We start from the raw sequence: 22415 nt of genomic DNA on the forward strand, positions 1-22415 counted from the left end.
ATTTATTGATCAGAATAACTCGAAAAAACAAACCACTTTTATTTGTGATGTAAGATAATAAAAATTGCAAAGCAATGAATGGTATGTCTGTGTTATCATGACTAACACATTATTCCACATGTGTAGGAAAGACTTGCAGATGCTGGTTTAAATCGAAGGTAGAAGGGTCTCGATCCGAAACGTCACCCATTCCCTCTCTCCAGAGATGCTGCCGGTCCTGCTGAGTTACTCCAGCATATTATTCCATATAATAAGTTTGTTTCGTTTGGTTTCGAGATAGGGGTGTGGAAACAGGCTCTTCAGCCCACCAAGTCCATGCCGACCAAACCCACCGAAGACCAGCCTTTCACAATGACCTCTCTTGAGGGATCATTAGATAAATTTGAAAACTTGGAACCATATTGACATAGATGTTAGATTGGTAATATTAGAGTTATTTTACTTTGGGTGATGCTGCTGTTATTTTACAGGTGATTGTGGATGGAACGGAGTCCTCTGTAAACCTAGAGAATCTACACTCCCTTACTGAATATCAAATCGCAGTGTTCCCCGTCTATGAAGGTTTTGATGGTGAAGGTCTTCGAGGCATCGAAACGACATGTACGTTACCAAACCACCTTATAGTAAAGGGTTCTAATCTTAAATATTATTCCCATTGTGAATAAGATGGTGTACTATATGGTGGGACAAATTCTGCCTATTACACTGGTCACGATGTTCGCAGCGGTAGAGTTGCTGCCTTACAGCGCCGGAGACCAGGGTTCGATCCCGACTACGGGTGCTGTCTGTACGGAGTTTGTACGTTCTCCCCGTGACCCGCGCGGCTTTCCTCCCACACTTCAAAGACGTACAGGTTTGTAGGCTAATTGGCTTGGTAAATGTAAAAATTGTCCCTGGCAGGTGTAGTAGGATAGTGTTAATGTGCGGGGATCGCTGTTCGGGGTGGGCCGAAGGGTCTGTTTCCGCGCTGTATCTCTAAACTAAACTAAACTGAACTAAACGCTCATTCATCATGCAGCGTGGAAACAGGCCCTTCGGTCCACCTAGTCCGTACTGACCAACAATCACCACAGGCACTGGTTCTATCCTACACTGTAGGGACATTCACAGAAGCCAATTTACAGAAACTGGAGCTCCCGGGGAAAACACAAACTGGAACTCACGTGAGAACGTACAGACTCTGTACAGACATCACCCGTAGTCAGGATCGAACTCTGGTCTCTGGCACTGTAAAGGGCCTGTCCCACTTAGACTATTTTTTTAGACGGCTACAGGTGACTAGGCTGTCGCCACATGGTCGTCGGGGTGTCACCTGTATGATCGTGAGTCGTCTCCTCAGTCGCCCAAAGAGTCTTTTTGGTCGCCGCTGGATTTTCAACACGTTGAAAAGTTTTCGGAGACAGTCGAGCGTAGCTTGACTTCTCCTGACGTAGGTGCTGTCGTAGTTGTCGCCAGGTTAACGTAGGTTGTCGCTGGTGCTGACTTTGTTTTTCTTTGTTGTTAATGTAATGATTCTATTTCCAATTTTATGTCGAAGGGGGGGACCAGTCGCTGGTTTTTCGGTGACCTGCTACAACTATGACAGTCGCCTAAAAATAGCTCAATTGAGACGGGCCCTAGAGGCAGCAACTGTGCCGCACAATAGCAACATTTACATCATTTAATGTTAATCTGAGTGGTTTTAATTTAAAAAATCTTCATTTTTAGCATCTTTCCCATCACTGAATAATCTTCTGATCTACGATGTCACTCACAACAGCATGAGAGTTAGTTGGGAGCCGCAAGATGATGCCAGCCATTATTTGATCCTTTACGAGCAGGTTTCGAGTGATGAAGTGGACGATGGAAAGGAGGTAATCTTCCACACAGGGTCAATGTTTTCATGTGTAGGAAAGACCTGCAGGTGCTGGTTTAAATCGAAGAATTGTCCTCGCCTTCCACCCCATCAGCCATCGCCTACAACACGTAATCCTCTGACATTTTAGCCACCTCCAACGGGATCCCACTACTGGCCACATCTTCCCATCTCCACCCCTTTCAGCTTTCCGCAGAGACCGTTCCCTCCACAACTCCCTGGTCAACTCGTCCGTTCCCACCCAAACCACCCCACCCCCCCAGGTACTTTCCCCTGCGACCGCAGGAGATGCAACACCTGTCCCTTTACCTCCCCCCCTCGACTCTGTCCAAGGACCCCGACAGTCTTTTCAGGTGAGGCAGAGGTTCACTTGCACCTCCTCCAACCTTATCTATTGTATCCGCTGTTCCAGGTGTCAACTTCTCTACATCGGTGAGACCAAGCGCAGGCTCGGCGATCGTTTCGCAGAACGACTCCACTCAGTCCGCCTTACCTACCTGATCTCCCTGTGGCTCAGTACTTCAACTCCCCCTCCCATTCCCAATCTGACCTTTCTGTCCTGGGCCTCCTTAATTGTCAGAGTGAGGCCCAGCGCAAATTGGAAGAACAGCACCTCATATTTTGCTTGGGTAGTTTACACCCCAGCGTTATGAACATTGACTTCTCTAGATTCAAATTGCCCTTGCTTTCCCTCTCCCCCATCCCCTCTCCCACCAGTCTTACTGTCATTGTTTTCATGTTCTGTTTTTGTATCATTAAAAATTCTGTTTAATATTTTGGATTAAATATGAGGTTGTGCAGAGTGCGATCCTGACCTCCCATCTACCTCATTGGAGACCTTTGAACTAACTTTGTAGGAAGGAACTGCAGGTGCTGGTTTACACCGAAGATAGACACAAAATGCTGGAGTAACTCAGTGGGACAGGCAGCATCTCTGGGGAGAAGGAATGGGTGACATTTTGAGTCAAGACCCTCCTTCAGACCAATTAACTTCAGATGAATTATCTTCAATAAGACTTTATCTTGCACTAAATGATGGGGCCTTTATCATTTACCGTTGCACTCTGCATGACTTGATTGTCATGGAGTCATAGAGTCTTTACTTTAGACTTTAAAGATGCAGCAGTCAGAGTCCGCTCCGACCAGCAATCACTCCATACGCGCTCACTATCCTACAACGTACAACGTTTATCTGCAAGGTGACTTGGATAGGCTGGGTGAGTGGGCAAATGTTTGGCAGATGCAGTATAATGTGGATAAATGTGAGGTTATCCACTTTGGTGGCAAAAACAGGAAAGCAGACTATTATCTAAATGGTGGCCGATTAGGAAAAGGGGAGATGCAGCGAGACCTGGGTGTCATGGTACACCAGTCATTGAAAGTGGGCATGCAGGTGCAGCAGGCAGTGAAGAAAGCGAATGGTATGTTAGCTTTCATAGCAAAAGGATTTGAGTATAGGAGCAGGGAGGTTCTACTGCAGTTGTACTTGGTGAGACCACACCTGGAGTATTGCGTACAGTTTTGGTCTCCAAATCTGAGGAAGGACATTATAGCCATAGAGGGTGTGCAGAGAAGGTTCACCAGACTGATTCCTGGGATGTCAGGACTTTCATATGAAGAAAGACTGGATAGACTTGGCTTATACTCGCTAGAATTTAGGAGATTGAGAGGGGATCTTATAGAAACGTACAAAATTCTTATGGGGTTGGACAGGCTAGATGCAGGAAGATTGTTCCCGATGTTGGGGAAGTCCAGGACAAGGGGTCACAGCTTAAGGATAAGGGGGAAATCCTTTAGGACCGAGATGAGAAGAAAAATTTTCACACAGAGTGGTGAATCTCTGGAACTCTCTGCCACAGAGGGTAGTTGAGGCCAGTTCATTGGCTATATTTAAGAGGGAGTTAGATGTGGCCCTTGTGGCTAAAGGGATCAGGGGGTATGGAGAGAAGGCAGGTACGGGATACTGAGTTGGATGATCAGCCATGATCATATTGAATGGCGGTGCAGGCTCGAAGGGCCGAATGGCCTACTCCTGCACCTATTTTCTATGTATCTATGTATCTATGTATCAAACCAAATTAACCTACAAACCTGTATGTCTCTGGAGTGTGGGATGAAACCAGAGCACCTGGAGAAAACCCACGTGGTCACAGGGATAACGTACAACCTCCATACAGACAGCACCTCTAGTGAGGATTGAACCCAAGTTATACAGCATGGAAACGGGCCCTTTGAGCCAACTTGTCCACACCGCCCAACATGCCCCATGTACACTAGTCCCAACTGCTGTGGTAGGCCCATATCCCACGAAACCTAGCCTACCATGTATCTGTCCAATTTTTTTTTTTAAACCTTGTGATAGGATTGTATTCTTGTATAATTTTTTTCTTTGACTTGTTAACTCGCAAACAAAATCTTTTCACTGTACCTCGGTGCACCTGACATTTCTAAACTGAACTTAAAGATAAGTTTGTGTAAGATCAGTGGACTTTTCTCTATGAAAGTATCGATTTAAAATGAAAATGTGGTCTAATTTTACTGAAGCCCCTGTGACTGGTGATGATGGTGAGTAATTATTCTCAAATAATCCCAATTTCAGGTAGTCCTTGCTTTCTCCCTCTTTCCCCTCCCCTTCCCAGCTCTCCCACAGCCCACTGCCTCCACCTCTTCCTTTCTTCCCGCCCCCCCCCCCCCCCACCCCCACATCGGTCTGAAGAAGGGTCTCGACCCGAAACGTCACCTATTCCTTCGCTCCATAGATGCTGCCTCACCCGCTGAGTTTCTCCAGCATTTTTATCAACCTTCTGTGGTGAGTAGTTAGCACAGTTTACAAATACTTACACAACATTTCTGTGATACCAGGTCAAGGTTGATGCTCAGTACACGGACATTGAGATCGAAGGACTATCTCCGCACGCCGAGTATATTGTGACGGCGTACGCTTTATACGGAGATGAAACGAGTGAACCAGTAACGGCGCAGCAGGCAACACGTAAGTCTGGTCACGTAAATCCGGATGACTTCCCGTGCCGTGTGCTGGTGAGGGTAGGAACAGAACGATGGGTCACGTGAATGTGTGTCTGAGCAGTTGGTGTAAGGGGCAGGGCTTCAGGTTTCTGGACCATTCTGGGGCAGAAGTGACTCGCGCAGAGGGATTGGTTCCGGGCAGTCACGGTGGCGCAGCGTTAGAGTTGCTGCCTTACGGGTTCGATCCCGATTACGGGTGCTGTCTGTACGGAGTTTGTACGTTCTCCCCGTGACCTGCGTGGGTCTTCTCTGAGATCTTCGCTTTCCTCCCACATTCCAACGACGTGCAGGTTTGTAGGTTAATTGGCTTGGTATAAATGTGAAAAATGTCCCTAGTGGGTGTAGGATAGTGTTAATGTGCGGGGATCGCTGGTCGGCCCGGACCCGTTGGGCCGAAGGGCCTGTTCCCACCCTGTATCTGTAAATTAAACCTTGTATTTGCTCTTTAATTATGTGATTGATTAGTTTAGTTTAGAGATACAGCGCGGAAACAGGCCCTTTGGCCCACCGAGTCCGCGCCGACCAGCGATCCCCGCACACTAACACTATCCTACACACACTAGGGACAATTTACAATTCCTACCGAAGCCAATTAACCAACTGGCCTGCACGTCTTTGGAGTGTGGGAGGAAACTGGAGATCCCGGAGAAATCCCACGCAGGTCACGGGGAGAACGTATAGACAGCACCCGTTGCCAGGATCGAACCCGGGTCCCTGGCGCTGTGAGGCAGCAACTCTGCTGCCATGCCTCCCACAAATGTAATGCCTTCCAGTCAGTGGGAGACTGCATGGGGACAGTGGATTGTACAATAAACAGAGTTAATTTACTCTGGAAAAACTGTCTACTGAAAAAGCAGAGGAATTGGAAAGACGACAGAAGGGTCTCGACTTGAGGCTTCCCCCATTCCTTCTCTCCACAGATGCTGCCTGTCCCGCTGAGTTACTCCAGCATTTTGTGTCGAACACAGCTGTGGAATTTGCGTTCTTTAGTCAGAAGGTGGTGAATCTGTGGGATTCTTTGCCAAGTCAGTGAATATTTTTTAAGGCAGAGATGGATAGATTCCTGATGAGTACAGGTGTCGGGGGTTACGATACAATACGATAGAACTTTATTTATCCCAGGAGGGAAATTAATTTGCCAACAGTCGCAAAAAAACCCCACAAAACCCATGAAACATGAAATTAAAGTGACGAGTGGAAAGGCGGGAGAATGTGGAGAGGATGTTTCCACAAGTGGGAGAGTCTAGGATCAGAGGTCATAACCTCAGAATTAAAGGATGTTCCTTTAGGAAAATGAGGAGGAATTTCTTTAGACAGAGGATGGCGAATCTGTGGAATTCTTTGCCACAGAAGGCTGTGGAGGCCAAGTTATTTTTAAGGCATGGAGAGGGATTCTTGATTTGTACAGATGTCAGGGGTTATGGGGAGAAGGCGGGAGAATAGGGTTAGGAGGGAGAGACAGATCAGCCATGATTGAGTGGCGGAGTAGACTTGATGGGCCGAATGGCCTAATTCCTACTCCTATTCCTTATGATGACACTAAATCCAGCAGCTCATTGTGCCAGAAGATTGTTGTGTGTGGAAGGAAGATGGTCTCCTTCACCTGGAGCCGGGCAGTTAGCAGCGCTCCGCGATTGATAGTGGAAGGACCTAATCGTCCCCTTTCGGTTCGAGAATAGCTGTGCCACGACATGCAGCCTAAGAACAATATTTCAATCACTACATAGTGAAACTCTACCTATAATGGAGCATAAAGAAGGCAGCCTAATGGCTGGATTGCTGGTATTGATGCTGTCCGCATACTCAGCAATTCCATCTATAAATGATGATGGTGCTGTATATTTTTTTTGGAGTTGAGAATTCTAGTGCGATCATTGGAAAATTGGCAGATTAATTTCCTAATATAAGCAACTGCTCGATGGAAGCATTTAGGTTTCTATTGATTAGGTTCCTTTGACCTGAGGCTACAAATTTTGCGCTCTCCCAGGGCCAGAGTTGGAAGCACTGCAGTATTTCACTTCGGATAAGTGTATTGTCGCGATGAATTCCTGACCCATGGCATATTTTATACAACATGTACACAGCTGGCTGGTTTATGCGGACTGCTTGCCAGCAAGCTGTGACGGACGGTCTGTTGTCTGACTGCCATCCACAGAACAGTGCAGATGCACACAGCGTGCTGGAGGTCTGATGTCAGTGTGTGTGTGTGGCCTCTGAACCCATCGTTCACTGGACCCACCGCTGAGTCCAGGTGCGCTCCCTTACTTCTCGGCCTGAGGGACTCTTCCCGGGATGGCGGGACTGTCATGTGCTGAGAGAATGGAGCGGCTGGGCTTGTATACTCCAGAGTTTAGAAGGATGAGGGGGGGGGGGTGGGGGGGGTCTTATTGAAACATATAAGATTATTAAGGGTTTGGACACGCTAGAGGCAGGAAACATGTTCCCGATGTTGGGGGGGGGGGGGTAGTCCAGAACCAAGGGCCACAGTTTAAGATTAAGGAGTAAGCCATTTAGAACGGAGACAAGGAAACACTTTTTCACACAGAGTTGTGAGTCTGTGGAATTCTTTGTCTCAGAGGGCGGAGGAGGCCGGTTCTCTGGATGCTTTCAAGAGAGAGCTTGATAGGGCTCTTAAAGATAGCGGATTCGGGGGATGTGGGGAGAAGGCAGGAACGGGGTACTGATTGGGGATGATCAGCCACGATCACATTGAATGGCGGTGCTGGCTCGAAGGGCCGAGTGGCCTACTCCTGCACCTATTGTCTATTTATATTTAGTTCAGTTCAGTTTAGAGATACAGCGTGGAGATACAGGGCCATTCGTCCCACCGAGTCCACATCGACCAGCGATCCCCACACATTAGCACCACCCTACACACACTAGGGACAATATTATGCTAACACATTTACACCAGGCCAATTAACGTACAAACCTGTACGTCTTTGGAGTGTGGGAGGAAACCGAAGATCTTGGAGAAAACTCACGCAGGTCACGGGGGAACGTACAAACTCCGTATTACAGTATCGGTAGTCAGGATCGAACCCGGGTCTCTGGCTCTGTAAGGCAGTAGCTCTACTGCTGCGCCACCGAGCCACCCTTCATTTGGCCCTTCATTTTCCTGCCAGCCATTCTTGCCACGTTTAATGAGATCCCACTCACTTACAATCATATGTCATACAACGTGGAAACAGGCCCTTTGTCCCAACTTGCCCACACGGGCCAACATGTCCCAGCTACACTAGTCCCACCTGCCCGCATTTGGCCCATATCCCTCCAAACCTGTCCTATCAACGTACCTGACTAACTGCTTCTTAAATGTTGCAATATTCCCTGCCTCAATTACCTCCTCTGGCAGCTCGTTCCATTCGCCCACCACCCTTTGTGTGAAAAGGTTACTCCTCAGATTCCTATTAAATCATTTCCCCCTTCACCTTAATGAAGTCACTGAGTTTCATTAAGAACTTGAAGAGATACAGAGAGGGAACAGGCCCTTCGGCCCACCGTGTCCCTGTTGACCAGCGATCACCCCATGTACCAGCACTATCCTACACACACTAGCACTATCCTGTTCGCACTAACACTATCCTACACACACTAGCACTATCCTACACACACTAGCACTATCCTACACACACTAGCACTATCCTACACACACTAGCACTATCCTACACACACTAGCACTATCCTACACACACTAGCACTATCCTGTACACACACTAGCACTATCCTGTACACACACTAGCACTATCCTACACACACTAGCACTATCCTGTACACACACTAGCACTATCCTGTACACACACTAGCACTATCCTACACACATTAGCACTATCCTGTTCGCACTAACACTATCCTACACACACTAGCACTATCCTACACACACTAGCACTATCCTACACACACTAGCACTATCCTACACACACTAGCACTATCCTACACACACTAGCACTATCCTACACACACTAGCACTATCCTACACACACTAGCACTATCCTACACACACTAGCACTATCCTGTACACACTAGCACTATCCTACACACAGTAACACCATCTTACACACACCACCACTATCATGTACACACACTAACACTATCCTACACACACTAGCACTATCCTACACACACTAGCACTATCCTACACACACTAGCACTATCCTGTACACACACTAGCACTATCCTACACACACTAGCACTATCCTGTATACACACTAGCACGATCCTGTACACACACTAGCACTATCCTGTACACACACTAACACTATCCTGTACACACACTAGCACTATCCTACACACACTAGCACTATCATGTACACACACTAGCACGATCCTGTACACACACTAACACTATCCTGTATACACACTAGCACTATCCTGTATACACACTAGCACTATCCTGTATACACACTAGCACTATCATGTACACACACTAGCACTATCCTGTATACACACTAGCACTATCCTGTATACACACTAGCACTATCCTGTATACACACTAGCACTATCCTGTATACACACTAGCACTATCCTGTATACACACTAGCACTATCCTGTACACACACTAGCACTATCATGTACACACACTAGCACGATCCTGTACACACACTAGCACGATCCTGTACACACACTAGCACTATCCTGTATACACACTAGCACTATCCTGTATACACACTAGCACTATCCTGTATACACACTAGCACTATCCTGTATACACACTAGCACTATCCTGTATACACACTAGCACTATCCTGTACACACACTAGCACTATCCTGTACACACACTAGCACTATCCTGTACACACACTAGCACTATCCTACACACACCAGCACTATCCTACACACACTAGCACTATCCTGTATACACACTAGCACTATCCTGTATACACACTAGCACTATCCTGTACACACACTAGCACTATCCTGTACACACACTAGCACTATCCTGTACACACACTAGCACTATCCTGTACACACACTAGCACTATCCTACACACACTAACACTATCCTGTACACACACTAACACTATCCTGTACACACACTAGCACTATCCTGTACACACACTAGCACTATCCTACACACACTAGCACTATCCTGTATACACACTAGCACTATCCTGTATACACACTAGCACTATCCTGTATACACACTAGCACTATCCTGTATACACACTAGCACTATCCTGTATACACACTAGCACTATCCTGTACACACACTAGCACTATCCTGTACACACACTAGCACTATCCTGTACACACACTAGCACTATCCTACACACACCAACACTATCCTGTACACACACTAGCACTATCCTGTACACACACTAGCACTATCCTGTACACACACTAGCACTATCCGACACACACTAACACTATCCTGTACACACACTAACACTATCCTACACAGTCGGGACAATTTACAGTTTTACCGAAGCCAAAGGCTTTTTATTTCTAGTGTCGCTGGACCCTCCACGAGGGGTGCACGTGACGGACGTCCATCACAGCAGCGTCAAGGTGAGCTGGGAGAGATCATCGTGGAAAGTGAATGGACATCGTATCGTGTACGTGTCAGCCAGTGGCAATGACCCCAAGCAGGTGAGATTCAGGCTGAACTTCTGAACGAGATGTTCCTTGCACATAATTCAAATGAAATAAAGCTCGATACACTCCCTTGATTCTTGATGAGTACGGTTATCAGAGGTCATGGGGAGAAGGCAGGAGAATGGGGTTGGGAGGAAGAGATAGATCGATCAGCCAATGTTTGAATGGCGGAGTAGACTTGATGGGCCAAACGGCTTAATTGTACTCTTATTGCTTATGAGAATAGGTGCAGGAGTAGGCCATTCGGTCCTTCGAGCCAGCACCGCTATTCAATCTGATCATGGCTGATCATCCCCAATCAGTACCCCGTTCCTGCCTTCTCCCCATATCCCCTGACTCCGCCATCTTTAAGAGCCCTATCTAGCTCTCTCGTGAAAGTATCCAGAGAACCGGCCTCCACTGCCCTCTGAGGCAGAGAATCCCACAGACTCACAACTCTCTGTGGGGAAAAAGTGTTTCCTCGTCTCCGTTCTAAATGGCTTACACCTTATTCTTAAACTGCGGCCCCTGGCTCTGGACTCCCCCAACACCAGGAACATGTTTCCTGCCTCTATCGTGTCCAAACCCTTAACAATCTAATATGTTTCAATAAGATACCTGCAAACTCCGTAGAGACAGCACCCGAGGTCAGGATCGAACCTTCGTCTCTAGCGCTGTGAGGCAGCAACTCTACCGCTGCGCCACGGTGCTGCCCCAAGTTGTGAGATTAATAAACCTGTTCAGTTTTCTGCATCGAATCTTCGTAACGTACACTCACTTCTGCTTGTTTGTAATTCCAGACTGATGTTGGCGGGAACATTACCAACGTACTGTTGCAAAACCTGACCTCGTTGACAAAGTATGTGATTTCTGTCCTTTCCATTTACGGTACCCTGAGCTCCGTCCCAGTTACCGTCACCACGGAAACAGGTGCGTCTTTGCATAACTAACATCATTGCCCAGTGTTGCTTACAGGTGATTTGAACGGAGGCACTTGCGTTTGAATAATGATAACGTCCTGAATGTTATTTTGTTTTTAACTCTTAGTCAAGGTTCCGTCGCCCTCGAATCTGCAAGTGACAGAATTTTCAAACACCAGTCTAACTATCACATGGAAACACGCCTCTAATGATGTTGCTCTGTACGAGATAAAATGGATTCCACTTAGTGGAGGAAAATTATATGAGGTTTGTGCTCTAAACTTAGCTAAGTAATTTGCTCTGCTTGTTCAATTAAAGGCCTGTCCCACTTACCGAGTTACTCACAAATTCTCCCGAGTTTATGGATGATTTTTTGATTTTGATTTTATTAGGGACAGTGCATATTAATAAAACATTTGCATGTAATATGCAAGATTGTAGCCAGTGACTAATTTCCATCTTTAGTCCCACACAAAAATAAACACATCCCAAACAAGGTAAAAAAACAGAAGACAAAAACAAAAACAAAACAAACAATATGGTTTAGCCTTTGGTCATAACATAGAATAAATAACAAATACTCAACATAGTTTAAAGTCCCAAAGTCATTGTCTCTTCCCTCCTTGCTTTCCCTCAGCTACGATCATCCACAAATTCTTAAGGGGCTGGACAGGCTAGATGCAGGAAGATTGTTCCCGATGTTGGGGAAGTCCAGGACAAGGGGGTCACAGCTTAAGGGTAAGGGTGAAATCCTTTAAGACCGAGATGAGAAAAACATTTTTCACAGTGGTGAATCTCTGGAACTCTCTGCCACAGAGGGTAGTTGAGGCCAGTTCATTGGCTATATTTAAGAGGGAGTTAGATGTGGCCCTTGTGGCTAAAGGGATCAGGGGGTATGGAGAGAAGGCAGGTACGGGATACTGAGTTGGATGATCAGCCATGATCATATTGAATGGCGGTGCAGGCTCGAAGGGCCTGATGGCCTACTCCTGCACCTATTTTCTATGTATCTATGTATCACATTGAATGGCCCTTGATTCAACTCGGAGAATGTCCGTAGCGGGTCCGTAGGAGTCAGTAGATATATCGTAGCAGCTTGTTATTCCAGCCGTAGGCACTCGGGGCATCGGGTAAGGCGGGACGTTTTTTTCTAGCATGACAAAAAATGTCCACAAGTAAAAAGATAGTAGGAGTCCGTAGATCACAAAAATCTTGATTGATTGATTGATTGATTTAATTTATTTTCAAGGTCCTTTCAACTCGGCAGAGGACTCGGGGAAAGTGGGACAGGCCCTTAAAATGGCGGCACATGAAAGGTTCGTGTGGAAGTCCACCTTTCTGGACTTCAATAAGAACCTTTCCTACGTTACCATTTTAATTAAACACAATTAAAGTGGTAACATATACTGGTTTTGTAGACTATAGTGAATCTCTGATGTATGGAAGGTAGACAAAAGTGCTGGAGAAACTCAGCGGGTGCAGCAGCATCTATGGAGCGAAGGAAATAGGCAACGTTTCACCAATCACCACTATAGGAAATATTCACCAATGAACAATCACCACTATAGGAAATAGGCAACGTTTCGGGCCGAAACCTTTTCGGGTTTCAGCCCGAAACGTTGCCTATTTCCTTCGCTCCATAGATGCTGCTGCACCCGCTGAGTTCCTCCAGCATTTTTGTCTACCTTCGATTTTCCAGCATCTGCAGCTCCTTCTTAAACACTCTGAAGTATGGATGTTAACATCAGTGAATAAGATATGAGAGACGAATTGTGATATGTTAACTTTTTCCCCCCTATTTTCAGTTTAGAGATATACAGCGCAGAAACAGGCCCTTCGTCCCACCGAGACAGCGCCGACTAGCGATCCCCCTACACTAGCACTATCCTACACACTAGGGGCAATTTACAATCTTTACCCAAGTCAATTGACCTACAAAACCCGTATGTCTTTTTTGGGAGTGTGGGAGGAAACCGGAGAACCTGGGAAAACCCACGGGGACACGCGTGGTCAGGAGTGAACCCGGGTCTCTGGCGTTGTGAGGCGGCAACTCTACCGCTGCGGAAAAGCACGTTGTAACTTCCTGGGTACACAAAAATGCTGGAGAAACTCAGCGGGTGCAGCAGCATCTATGGAGCGAAGGAAATAGGCGACGTTTCGGGCCGAAACCCTTCTTCAGACTGATGGGGGGTGGGGGGGAGAAGGAAGGAAGGAAAAAGGGAGGAGGAGGAGCCCGAGGGCAGGGGGATGGGAGGAGACAGCTCGAGGGTTAAGGAAGGGGAGGAGACAGCAAGGGCTAGCAAAACTGAGAGAATTCAACGTTTATGCCATCCGGACGCAAGCAACCCAGGTGGAATATGAGGTGCTGTTCCTCCAATTTCCGGTGTTGCTCACTCTGGCAATGGAGGAGACCCAGGACAGAGAGGTCGGATTGGGAATGGGAGGGGGAGTTGAAGTGCTGAGCCACCGGGAGTTCAGGTATTGCAGACTGAGCGGAGGTGTTCGGCGAAACGATCGGCCAACCTAACTTCCTGTTTTGTTTTGCCAACAGCTGGACGTGCAAGGGAACGCCAACACAGCGGTATTGCAGGGTCTGGCCAGGAACACAGAGTATCAGGTATCGCTCTCGGCTCTGTACAACGACACGGCAGAAAGCCACGCTATCGTGCTGCGTTATAACACGTGTAAGTAGTCCAATTACGAGAGGGAGCGTTCAGCACCCTGAAGCAGGCGTTACTCTTTAGAGAGACCAGGAGCTGGTTACAACAAAAAAAAGACACAAAGTGCTTGAGTCACTCAAGGGGTTAGCCGGCATCTCTGGAGGCCATGAAAATAGACAATAGGTGCAGGAGTAGGCCATTTGGCCCTTCGAGCCAGCACCGCCATTCAATGTGATCATGGCTGATCATCCCCAATCAGTACCCCGTTCCTGCCTTCTCCCCATAGGTTTCGAGTTGGGACCCTCCCTCAGACTTCAGAAAGGTATATGTTGTATAGATTCATTTTATGGTCATTTTTAGTTTAGTTTAGAGATACAGCGTGGAAATGGGCCCTTCGGCCTACTGCGTTCAAGCCAACCAGCGATCACACATACACCAGTTCTATCCTACACACTAGGGACAAATTTATACGCCAATTAACCTACAAATTTGCACTTATTTGAAATATGGGGAGAAAATACAAACTCCGTACAGACAGCACCCGTAGTTAGGATCAAACTCTAGTTTAGTTCTGTGAAACAATAGACAATACACAATAGGTGCAGGAATAGGCCATTCGGTCCTTCAAGCCAGCACCGCCATTCAAAGTGATCATGGCTGATCATCCCCAATCAGTACTCCCGTTCCTGCCTTCTCCCCATATCCCCTGACTCCGCTATCTTTAAGAGCCCTATCTAGCTCTCCCTTGAAACAACTCCTTCGGCCCACCGTGTCCACGCCGACCAGCAATCCCCGCATACTAACATTATCTTGCACACACTAGGGATAATTTACATTTATAAAAGCCAAAGCCAATTAACCTACAAACCTGTACATCGTTGGAGGTGTGGGAGCAAACCGAACATCTTGGAGAAATCCCACGCAGGTCACGGGGAGAACGTACAACCTCCATACAGACAGCTCCCGTAGTCGAGATTGAACTCGGGTCCCTGGCGCTGAAAGCACTACAAGGCAGCAACTCTACCGCTGCGCCACCATGCCGACCATTTATTTGCGGACCGCACTTTGTGTCTTTTGGAACAAGAGTTGTTACCATGAACAGCCCAGTCCGCGTGGTAAACGTCAAAATGCTTTTCATTTCAGTCGATTTTTTTTTTTCACACTTATTATTTATGTGCTGTATGTTGTTTTAGATTCCAGAAATCCTCCAGTAAACCTTGTCATCGAAGCCAAGACACCGACAAGCCTCCAAGTGAGCTGGGATCATCTGAACGACAATGTCCAACTTTACAAAGTACATTACGTGTCAGTTACAGGGCACCATGCTGGTGAAACGGTAAATAATATTTATACCAATCTTTAGTTTAATTAATGGAAGTTAAAATATTAGGGTGCAGTGGATTCGATCCTGATCTCGGTTACTGTCTATGCGGAGTTTGCACGTTCTCTCAGTAATCGTGTGGATTTCCTTCTGGCGCTCCAATTTTCCCCCTGTATTCCAAAGATGTGCAGATTTGTGGGTTAAGTGGCCCTCTTTAAATCGCTCCTGTAAGGAGTAGATATGAAGGTGGGATAACATAGAAATAGTGTGAATGGCCGATGATTGGTGTGGGCCCGTTGCCGTGCTGTATTTCTAAACATTAAAAAAAAAAATAAAAAGTATAAATAATATTCAACTAAACTCTGTGATTTACAATAAGTGCAAGTGAGCTGCTACCTACCCGTGTACTAAAGGACAAAAGGTAGACACAGAGTGCTGGAGTAACTCAGCAGGTCTGGAAGCTTCTCTGGAGAACATGGATGGGTGATGATTCGGGTTGGGGCCCTTCTTCTGATTGTAGTGGGTGTGTGCATAGGGGGTGAGAATAAAACTGGTGGAGGGGAGAGGCAGGACAAAGGGTGGCTGGTATGAATGAATGAATGAAAGATACTTTATTGCCACATGAGAAATCATATTATCTATTATCTAAATGGTGGCAGACTATTATCTAAATGGTGGCCGACTAGGAAAAGGGGAGATGCAGCGAGACCTGGGTGTCATGGTACACCAATCATTGAAAGTAGGCATGCAGGTGCAGCAGGCAGTGAAGAAAGCCAATGGTATGTTAGCTTTCATAGCAAAAGGATTTGAGTACAGGAGCAGGGAGGTTCTACTGCAGTTGTACAGGGTCTTGGTGAGACCACACCTGGAGTATTGCATACAGTTTTGGTCTCCAAATCTGAGGAAGGACATTATTGCCATAGAGGGAGTGCAGAGAAGGTTCACCAGACTGATTCCTGGGATGTCAGGACTGTCTTATGAAGAAAGACTGGATAGACTTGGTTTATACTCTCTAGAATTTAGGAGATTGAGAGGGGATCTTATAGAAACTTACAAAATTCTTAAGGGGTTGGACAGGCTAGATGCAGGAAGATTGCTCCCGATGTTGGGGAAGTCCAGGACAAGGGGTCACAGCTTAAGGATAAGGGGGAAATCCTTTAAAACCGAGATGAGAAGAATTTTTTCACACAGAGAGTGGTGAATCTCTGGAACTCCCTGCCACAGAGGGTAGTTGAGGCCAGTTCATTGGCTATATTTAAGAGGGAGTTAGATGTGGCCCTTGTGGCTAAGGGGATCAGAGGGTATGGAGAGAATGCAGGTACGGGATACTGAGTTGGATGATCAGCCATGATCATATTGAATGGCGGTGCAGGCTCGAAGGGCCGAATGGCCTACTCCTGCACCTAATTTCTATGTTTCTATGTTTCTATATAACCATATAACAATTACAGCACGGAAACAGGCCATCTCGGCCCTTCTAGTCCGTGCCGAACACGTATTCTCCCCTGAGTTCCTTTGTTTTGCATATCCAAGGTATTATTCCCCACACAAAGGGCGGCGAAAAAGTCTGGTTTAATCTTAATTTTAAGAAAGAACTGCAGATGCTGGAAAAATCGAAGGTAGACTGAATGCTGGAGAAACTCAGCGGGTGAGTTTCGGAAGGGTCTCGACCCAAAACGTCACCTATTCCTTCGCTCCATAGATACTGCCTCACCCGCTGAGTTTCTCCAGTAATCTTAATTTTATTTTAGATGTTTTTAGCTTGAATTTTGAACCATTGAGCTCAAATTATAGACCTTTCGCAGAAATCAATTTGATAAAGTCACGTTTGTTTTACACTTGTTGAGACTTTAAAAGTGTGACTATGTTTAAATGGAACATCTTAATTACATCCAAATAAAGGGTTTGGCAGTTATGAACCGTTTCCTAACGAGCATATCTTGAATGTTTTCTCGTATTCCAGACCACACCTGTTAAGAGAAACAGCGTAACATTAAAACCACTTATTTCTGACACGGTGTACAATGTAACAATTACTGCAGTCTACGCTTCAGGTGACGAGGCCAGTATATCCGGAGGAGGCAAAACCTGTAAGTAGAATAACGCTTTAACTGCACAATCCTACCCACTACTTTAGATGTCATTTTGTAACGAACGAGAGATCAGTGAAGATGTGCAGAAAGATAACTGCAGACGCTGGTTTAAACCGAAGGTAGACGCAAGATGCTGGAGTAACTCAGCGGGACGAGCAGCATCTCTGGAGAGTAGGAATGGGTGACGTTTCGGGTCGAGACCCTTCGGTCCTGAAACGTCATCCATTCCTCTCCAGAGAGGCTGCATGGCCCGCTGAGTTACTCCAGCATTTTGTGTCTATCTTTAGACAATAGACAATAGGTGCAGGAATAGGCCCTTCAAGTCAGCACCGCCATTCACTGTGATCATGGCTGATCATCCACAATCAGTACCCCGTTCCTGCCTTCTTCCCTGACTCCGCTATCTTTAAGAGCCCTATCTAGCTCTCTCTTAAAAGCATTTAGAGAATTGACCTCCCCCGCCCTCTGAGACAGAGAATTCCACAGATTCACAACTCTCTAGGCATATGGATGAGAAGGGAATGGAGGGTTATGGTATGAGTGCAGGCAGGTGGGACTAAGGGAAAAAAAAAAAATTGTTCGGCGCGGACTTGTAGGGCCGAGATGGCCTGTTTCCGTGCTGTAATTGTTATATGGTTATATGGTTATATGGTTAAAAAGTGTTTCCTCATCTCCATTCTAAATGGCTTACCCCTTATTCTTAAACTGTGGCCCCTGGTTCTGGACCCCCAACATCGGGAATATGTTTCCTGCCTCTAGCCTGTCCAAACCCTTAATAATCTTATATGTTTCAAATAAGATCCCCTCTCATTCTTCTAAATTCCAGAGTGTACAAGAGTTAGTACAGTAAAGATTATGCACTCATCAAGATGATCATGGTACATGGATGGGAAATGTTTAGAAGGATATGGGCCAAATGCAGGCAAGTAGGACTAGTGTAGTTGGGGCATGTTGGTTCATAAATTCGTAGGTTTTAGGAGCAGAATTCGACCATTTGACCCATCAAGTCCACTCCGCCATTCAATCATGGCTGATCTATCTTTTTCTCTCAACCCTATTCTCCTGCTTTCTCCCCATAACTCCTGACACCCGTACTAATCGAAAGTTGGGGCATGATTGCATGACTCCATCACCCTCTCTGACTCACCTGTTGAATTTCTCTGTCAAAATTACAGCATGCTCTCCAGACAAGGTGTTCAAGACCCTTCTAATTAACAGACGCGGAGCCTCTGTATTTATTATGTATTTTGTTCAAATCAGCAACTTGGTCATTTTCAGGAAAGGTTTCACTTTGTTTCTGCAAACGGCTACATTCCGACGAGAAGCTTTAATATCCCCCATGCTGGTTTTATGTTTCTCTCCGTGCCCCCAGTCCCACTTGCATCTGGTATGAGTCTCCATCAGATGTCGAACGGGGACAAAAAGGATAAATCTTGTAGAAATTCCGAAGATTTGTTGAAAGATGATGGAAAGCCCTAAAAATATATTGTGGAATCAAACCTGGTAACACCTGGCAAAGTTGACAAATTCCATTCCTTGTAAATAATCACCTATCTGTGTTGAATGTCCAAGCCCCTGAGCTAAAACAGCTATAAAACAGCACAGTTATTATTGGTTAATATCCCCAAGAAAACCTTCACTCCTGCAACTGCAACTCCTTGAGATGTCACCAAATTTCATTTAGTGTAAATGGCACAAAATTGGGATTGCTAATGTCAGTAATCAGTGGCGCAGCAGTAGAGTTGCTGCCTCACAGCGCCAGAGACCCGGGTTCCATCCTGACTACACGTGCCGTCTGTACAGAGTTTGTACGTTCACCCCGTGACCATGTGGGTTGTTTCCGGGAGCTCCGGTTTCCTCCCCCACTCCAAAGACGTACAGGTCTGGAAGTTAATTGGCTTCGGTAAGAATTGGAAATAGTCCCTGGTGTGTATAGGACAGTGTTCGTGTGCGGGGATCGCTGGTCGACGTGGACTCGGTGGGCCGAAGGTCCTGTTTCTGTGCTGTGTCTCTAAACCAAACCTGATCCAAATTTAAAAGTCACTCCACATGGTACAACAAATTCAATCTTTTAATGTTTGTCTTCCATGTACCATTAAACCTAGTTCTCCAAAGTTCCAGAACACAGTTAAATCTTTAACCATGTTTTTCATAGGTAACGCAGATGAAATATTACAAATAGTAGTAGGCCCCTCTCGGTCATGACTGACCATAGGTGATGCATCCTGGTCGGATGCAAGCCTGGGCGATCGATGTTATATGGAGGACAGGCTGTTGCCCATGCAGCACGTCCCCCCTCTCCACGTCGCAGATCGATCCAAAGGAACAGCAGGGCCGTTACAGTTTGGCACCAGCTCCGTTACAGGAGCTGCCAGAGCGAGGTTGTAGACAACGACGAACTGCCTTAGGGGCTCCGACTCTGGATTTTCTTGAGGTTTACTCCTGGAGCCTTTTCCATGACTGGATATGGCCACAAGGCGGTGGAGGTTTTAAATCAGAGTTTTCCCTCTCCTAGATGAACTGTCTTCCCAGGCTGACGAGCCCCATCTGCCCGAGACTCGTGGGGGCGGGAGCGTCTACCTTCCCGTGCAGGTCTATAGCACTTGCCCACTGCCCTAATAAGAGATTCCCATCAGCATTAATTGCCTTGTAGTTTGATAAATTTATATATAGACATAACAACACAGATACGTCATATCACTTTCTTTTATAAAGAAACTATCTGCTAATTGTGAATTAAGTTTGATTCATACTGCACATATTAGACCTGTCTTAACAGTGTGTAGGATTTTCATGGTATTTTACAATTACACCAATTTTGTAAATACCTGAAATATGTATCAGTTCAAGTAATTCTCTAGAATGTGGTGGAGAAAGATGCAATTTGCTGTCTGTAAAAGTGCTATAAATCACTGAGTGGAACTTGGGGACCTCGGCAACAAACTACCAAAAGTCGCTGTCATCTTCGGAGAGTAACGGCAATGAATGCTGGTACTAAATTCCTCATTGCTGCCACCACATCTGGGTTGGATACAAAAAGCTGGAGTAACTCAGCGGGACAGGCAGCATCTCTGGGGAGAAGGAAAGGGTGACGTTTCGGGCCTGAAGAAGGGTCTCGACCCGAAACGTCACCCGTTCCTTTTCTCCAGAGATGCTGCCTGTCCCGCTGAGATACTCCAGCTTTTTGTGTCTATCTTCAGGTTTGACCAAGCATCAGCAGTTCCTTCCTTCCACCACATCTGGGTTCCTGAGCACCAAATAAAAACATTCTGTCAGGCACGGTGGAGTCATGGAAGAGGAATGTGTGTTTGATTATATGGATGGTCACTGGTGTTGCACGAGGCTGTGGTTTAATCCTGTCCAGTGTCATTTCAAATAAACATTACCTGTGTAGGCGGCACAGTGGCGCAGCGGTAGAGTTGCTGACTTACAGCTCCAGAGACCCGGGTTCGATCCAGACCACTAGCGCTGTCTGTACAGAGTTTGTACCTTTTCCCTGTGACCCTCGTGGGTTTACTCCGGGTGCTCCGGTTTCCTCCCACACTCCAAAGACATGCACGTCCGTAGGTTAATTGGCTTCGATAAAGATTGTAAATTGTCCCTAGTGTAGGATAGCATTAGTGCACGGAGTGATTGCTGGTTGGCGTGTACTCGGTGGGCCGATGGGCAGGTTTCCGCGCTGTATCTCTAAAGCCTCGAGTCTTAAAAAAAGTCTAAAGTGAGCACGACAAGGGGTTTAACACTGAGTTTCTTTTCCTGCAGTGCCATTTCTTCCACCGGCTAACGTGCGAATCACTGATATTACCTTTAATTACTTCCGGGTGACTTGGGAAAAGCCCGAGGCACGACCTTTGGGCTTCTCTGTGCTTTTCTATTCAGATTTCGGTAAGTGTCGATTAGTTTAGTTTGTGGTCACGTGTATAGAGGTACAGTGAAAAGCCTTTGTTGCGCGCTCACCGGCCAGTGGAAAGACAATGCATGATTCCAATCGAGCCATCCACAGTGTACAGATATATGATAACGTTTAGTGCAAGGTAAAGCCAGTAAAGTCCCATCAAAGGTAGTCCGAGGGTCCCCGATGAGGTAGATAGTAGTTCAGGACTGATATTGTGATTGTTGTCACAAGGAACTGCAGAAGGTAGACAAAAATGCTGGAGAAACTCAGCGGGTGAGGCAGCATCTATGGAGCGAAGGAATAGGTGACGTTTCGGGTCGAGACCTTTCTTCAGGCTGATGTGGGGGGGGTGGGGGGGGGGGCGCGAAGAAGAAAGGAAGCGGTGGAGACTGTAGGCTGCAGGAGAGCTGGGAAGGGGAGGGGAAGGAATGAGAAAGCAAGGACTATCTGAAATTGGAGAAGTCGATGTTCATACCGCTGGGGTGAATCGGACATTACCCTAGGTTATGGATGCAAATTGGACAGAACCTCATCTAAGGTTAGATTTTATTTTAGTTAATTTTTTTATTTAAAAGTAGGCCAGATTATTTCCCAAAATAATCCATGTTGTTTCTTGGTTTGTGCATGTGAGAGTTATGGAGAGTTTCCTCTTGTTCGTAGATCAACTCGCACATATAACGACTGATGGGAGTAGAGACTCCGTTGAGATAAAGGATCTTCAGAGTGGCCAGGAATATAATGTCAGTGTGACTGCCGTCTATACAAATGGCCAGAGCCCTGCCGTTCAACAAAGAGTCACCACATGTAAGCCCCCTCTTTTTCCTCATTGCACAGTGCACTCATTTCACCCCCGCCATCAGTTCAGGAACAGCTTGTTCCCTGCAGCCATTAAGCTATAAAACACTACAACGTTAAATAAGCTCTGAACTACATGTAGTTATGTAACTACACGTAACTAGTGTTATTACTGCACTATTATTTGTCTATTTGTTTTTTATGTGTATGTATTGGGCGTGTGTATGTGTGTGTGTGTATATATATATATATATATATATATATATATATATATA

General features: G+C 46.2%; 1 protein-coding gene across 4 annotated transcripts in view; it reads left to right on the forward strand.

Annotated features, from left to right (window-relative positions):
- Positions 1 to 22415, forward strand: part of LOC116986177 (collagen alpha-1(XIV) chain-like) — a 110142-nt gene that overhangs the window by 34775 nt on the left and 52952 nt on the right. For 3 of the 4 annotated variants that reach the window (XM_033041427.1, XM_033041429.1, XM_033041426.1), the window contains 11 exons: positions 471 to 600; positions 1708 to 1853; positions 4718 to 4847; positions 10317 to 10471; positions 11257 to 11386; positions 11504 to 11643; positions 13928 to 14060; positions 15230 to 15372; positions 17321 to 17447; positions 21213 to 21335; positions 22006 to 22149. In XM_033041427.1, the coding sequence (XP_032897318.1) occupies positions 471 to 600; positions 1708 to 1853; positions 4718 to 4847; positions 10317 to 10471; positions 11257 to 11386; positions 11504 to 11643; positions 13928 to 14060; positions 15230 to 15372; positions 17321 to 17447; positions 21213 to 21335; positions 22006 to 22149 (1501 nt within the window). The remainder of the gene's footprint in view (positions 1 to 470; positions 601 to 1707; positions 1854 to 4717; positions 4848 to 10316; positions 10472 to 11256; positions 11387 to 11503; positions 11644 to 13927; positions 14061 to 15229; positions 15373 to 17320; positions 17448 to 21212; positions 21336 to 22005; positions 22150 to 22415) is intronic. The other variant, XM_033041428.1, reaches the window with a different exon arrangement.

This window comes from Amblyraja radiata, chromosome 23 (genome assembly GCF_010909765.2).
Source record: "Amblyraja radiata isolate CabotCenter1 chromosome 23, sAmbRad1.1.pri, whole genome shotgun sequence".
In the NCBI taxonomy this organism is placed as follows: Eukaryota; Metazoa; Chordata; class Chondrichthyes; order Rajiformes; family Rajidae; genus Amblyraja; species Amblyraja radiata.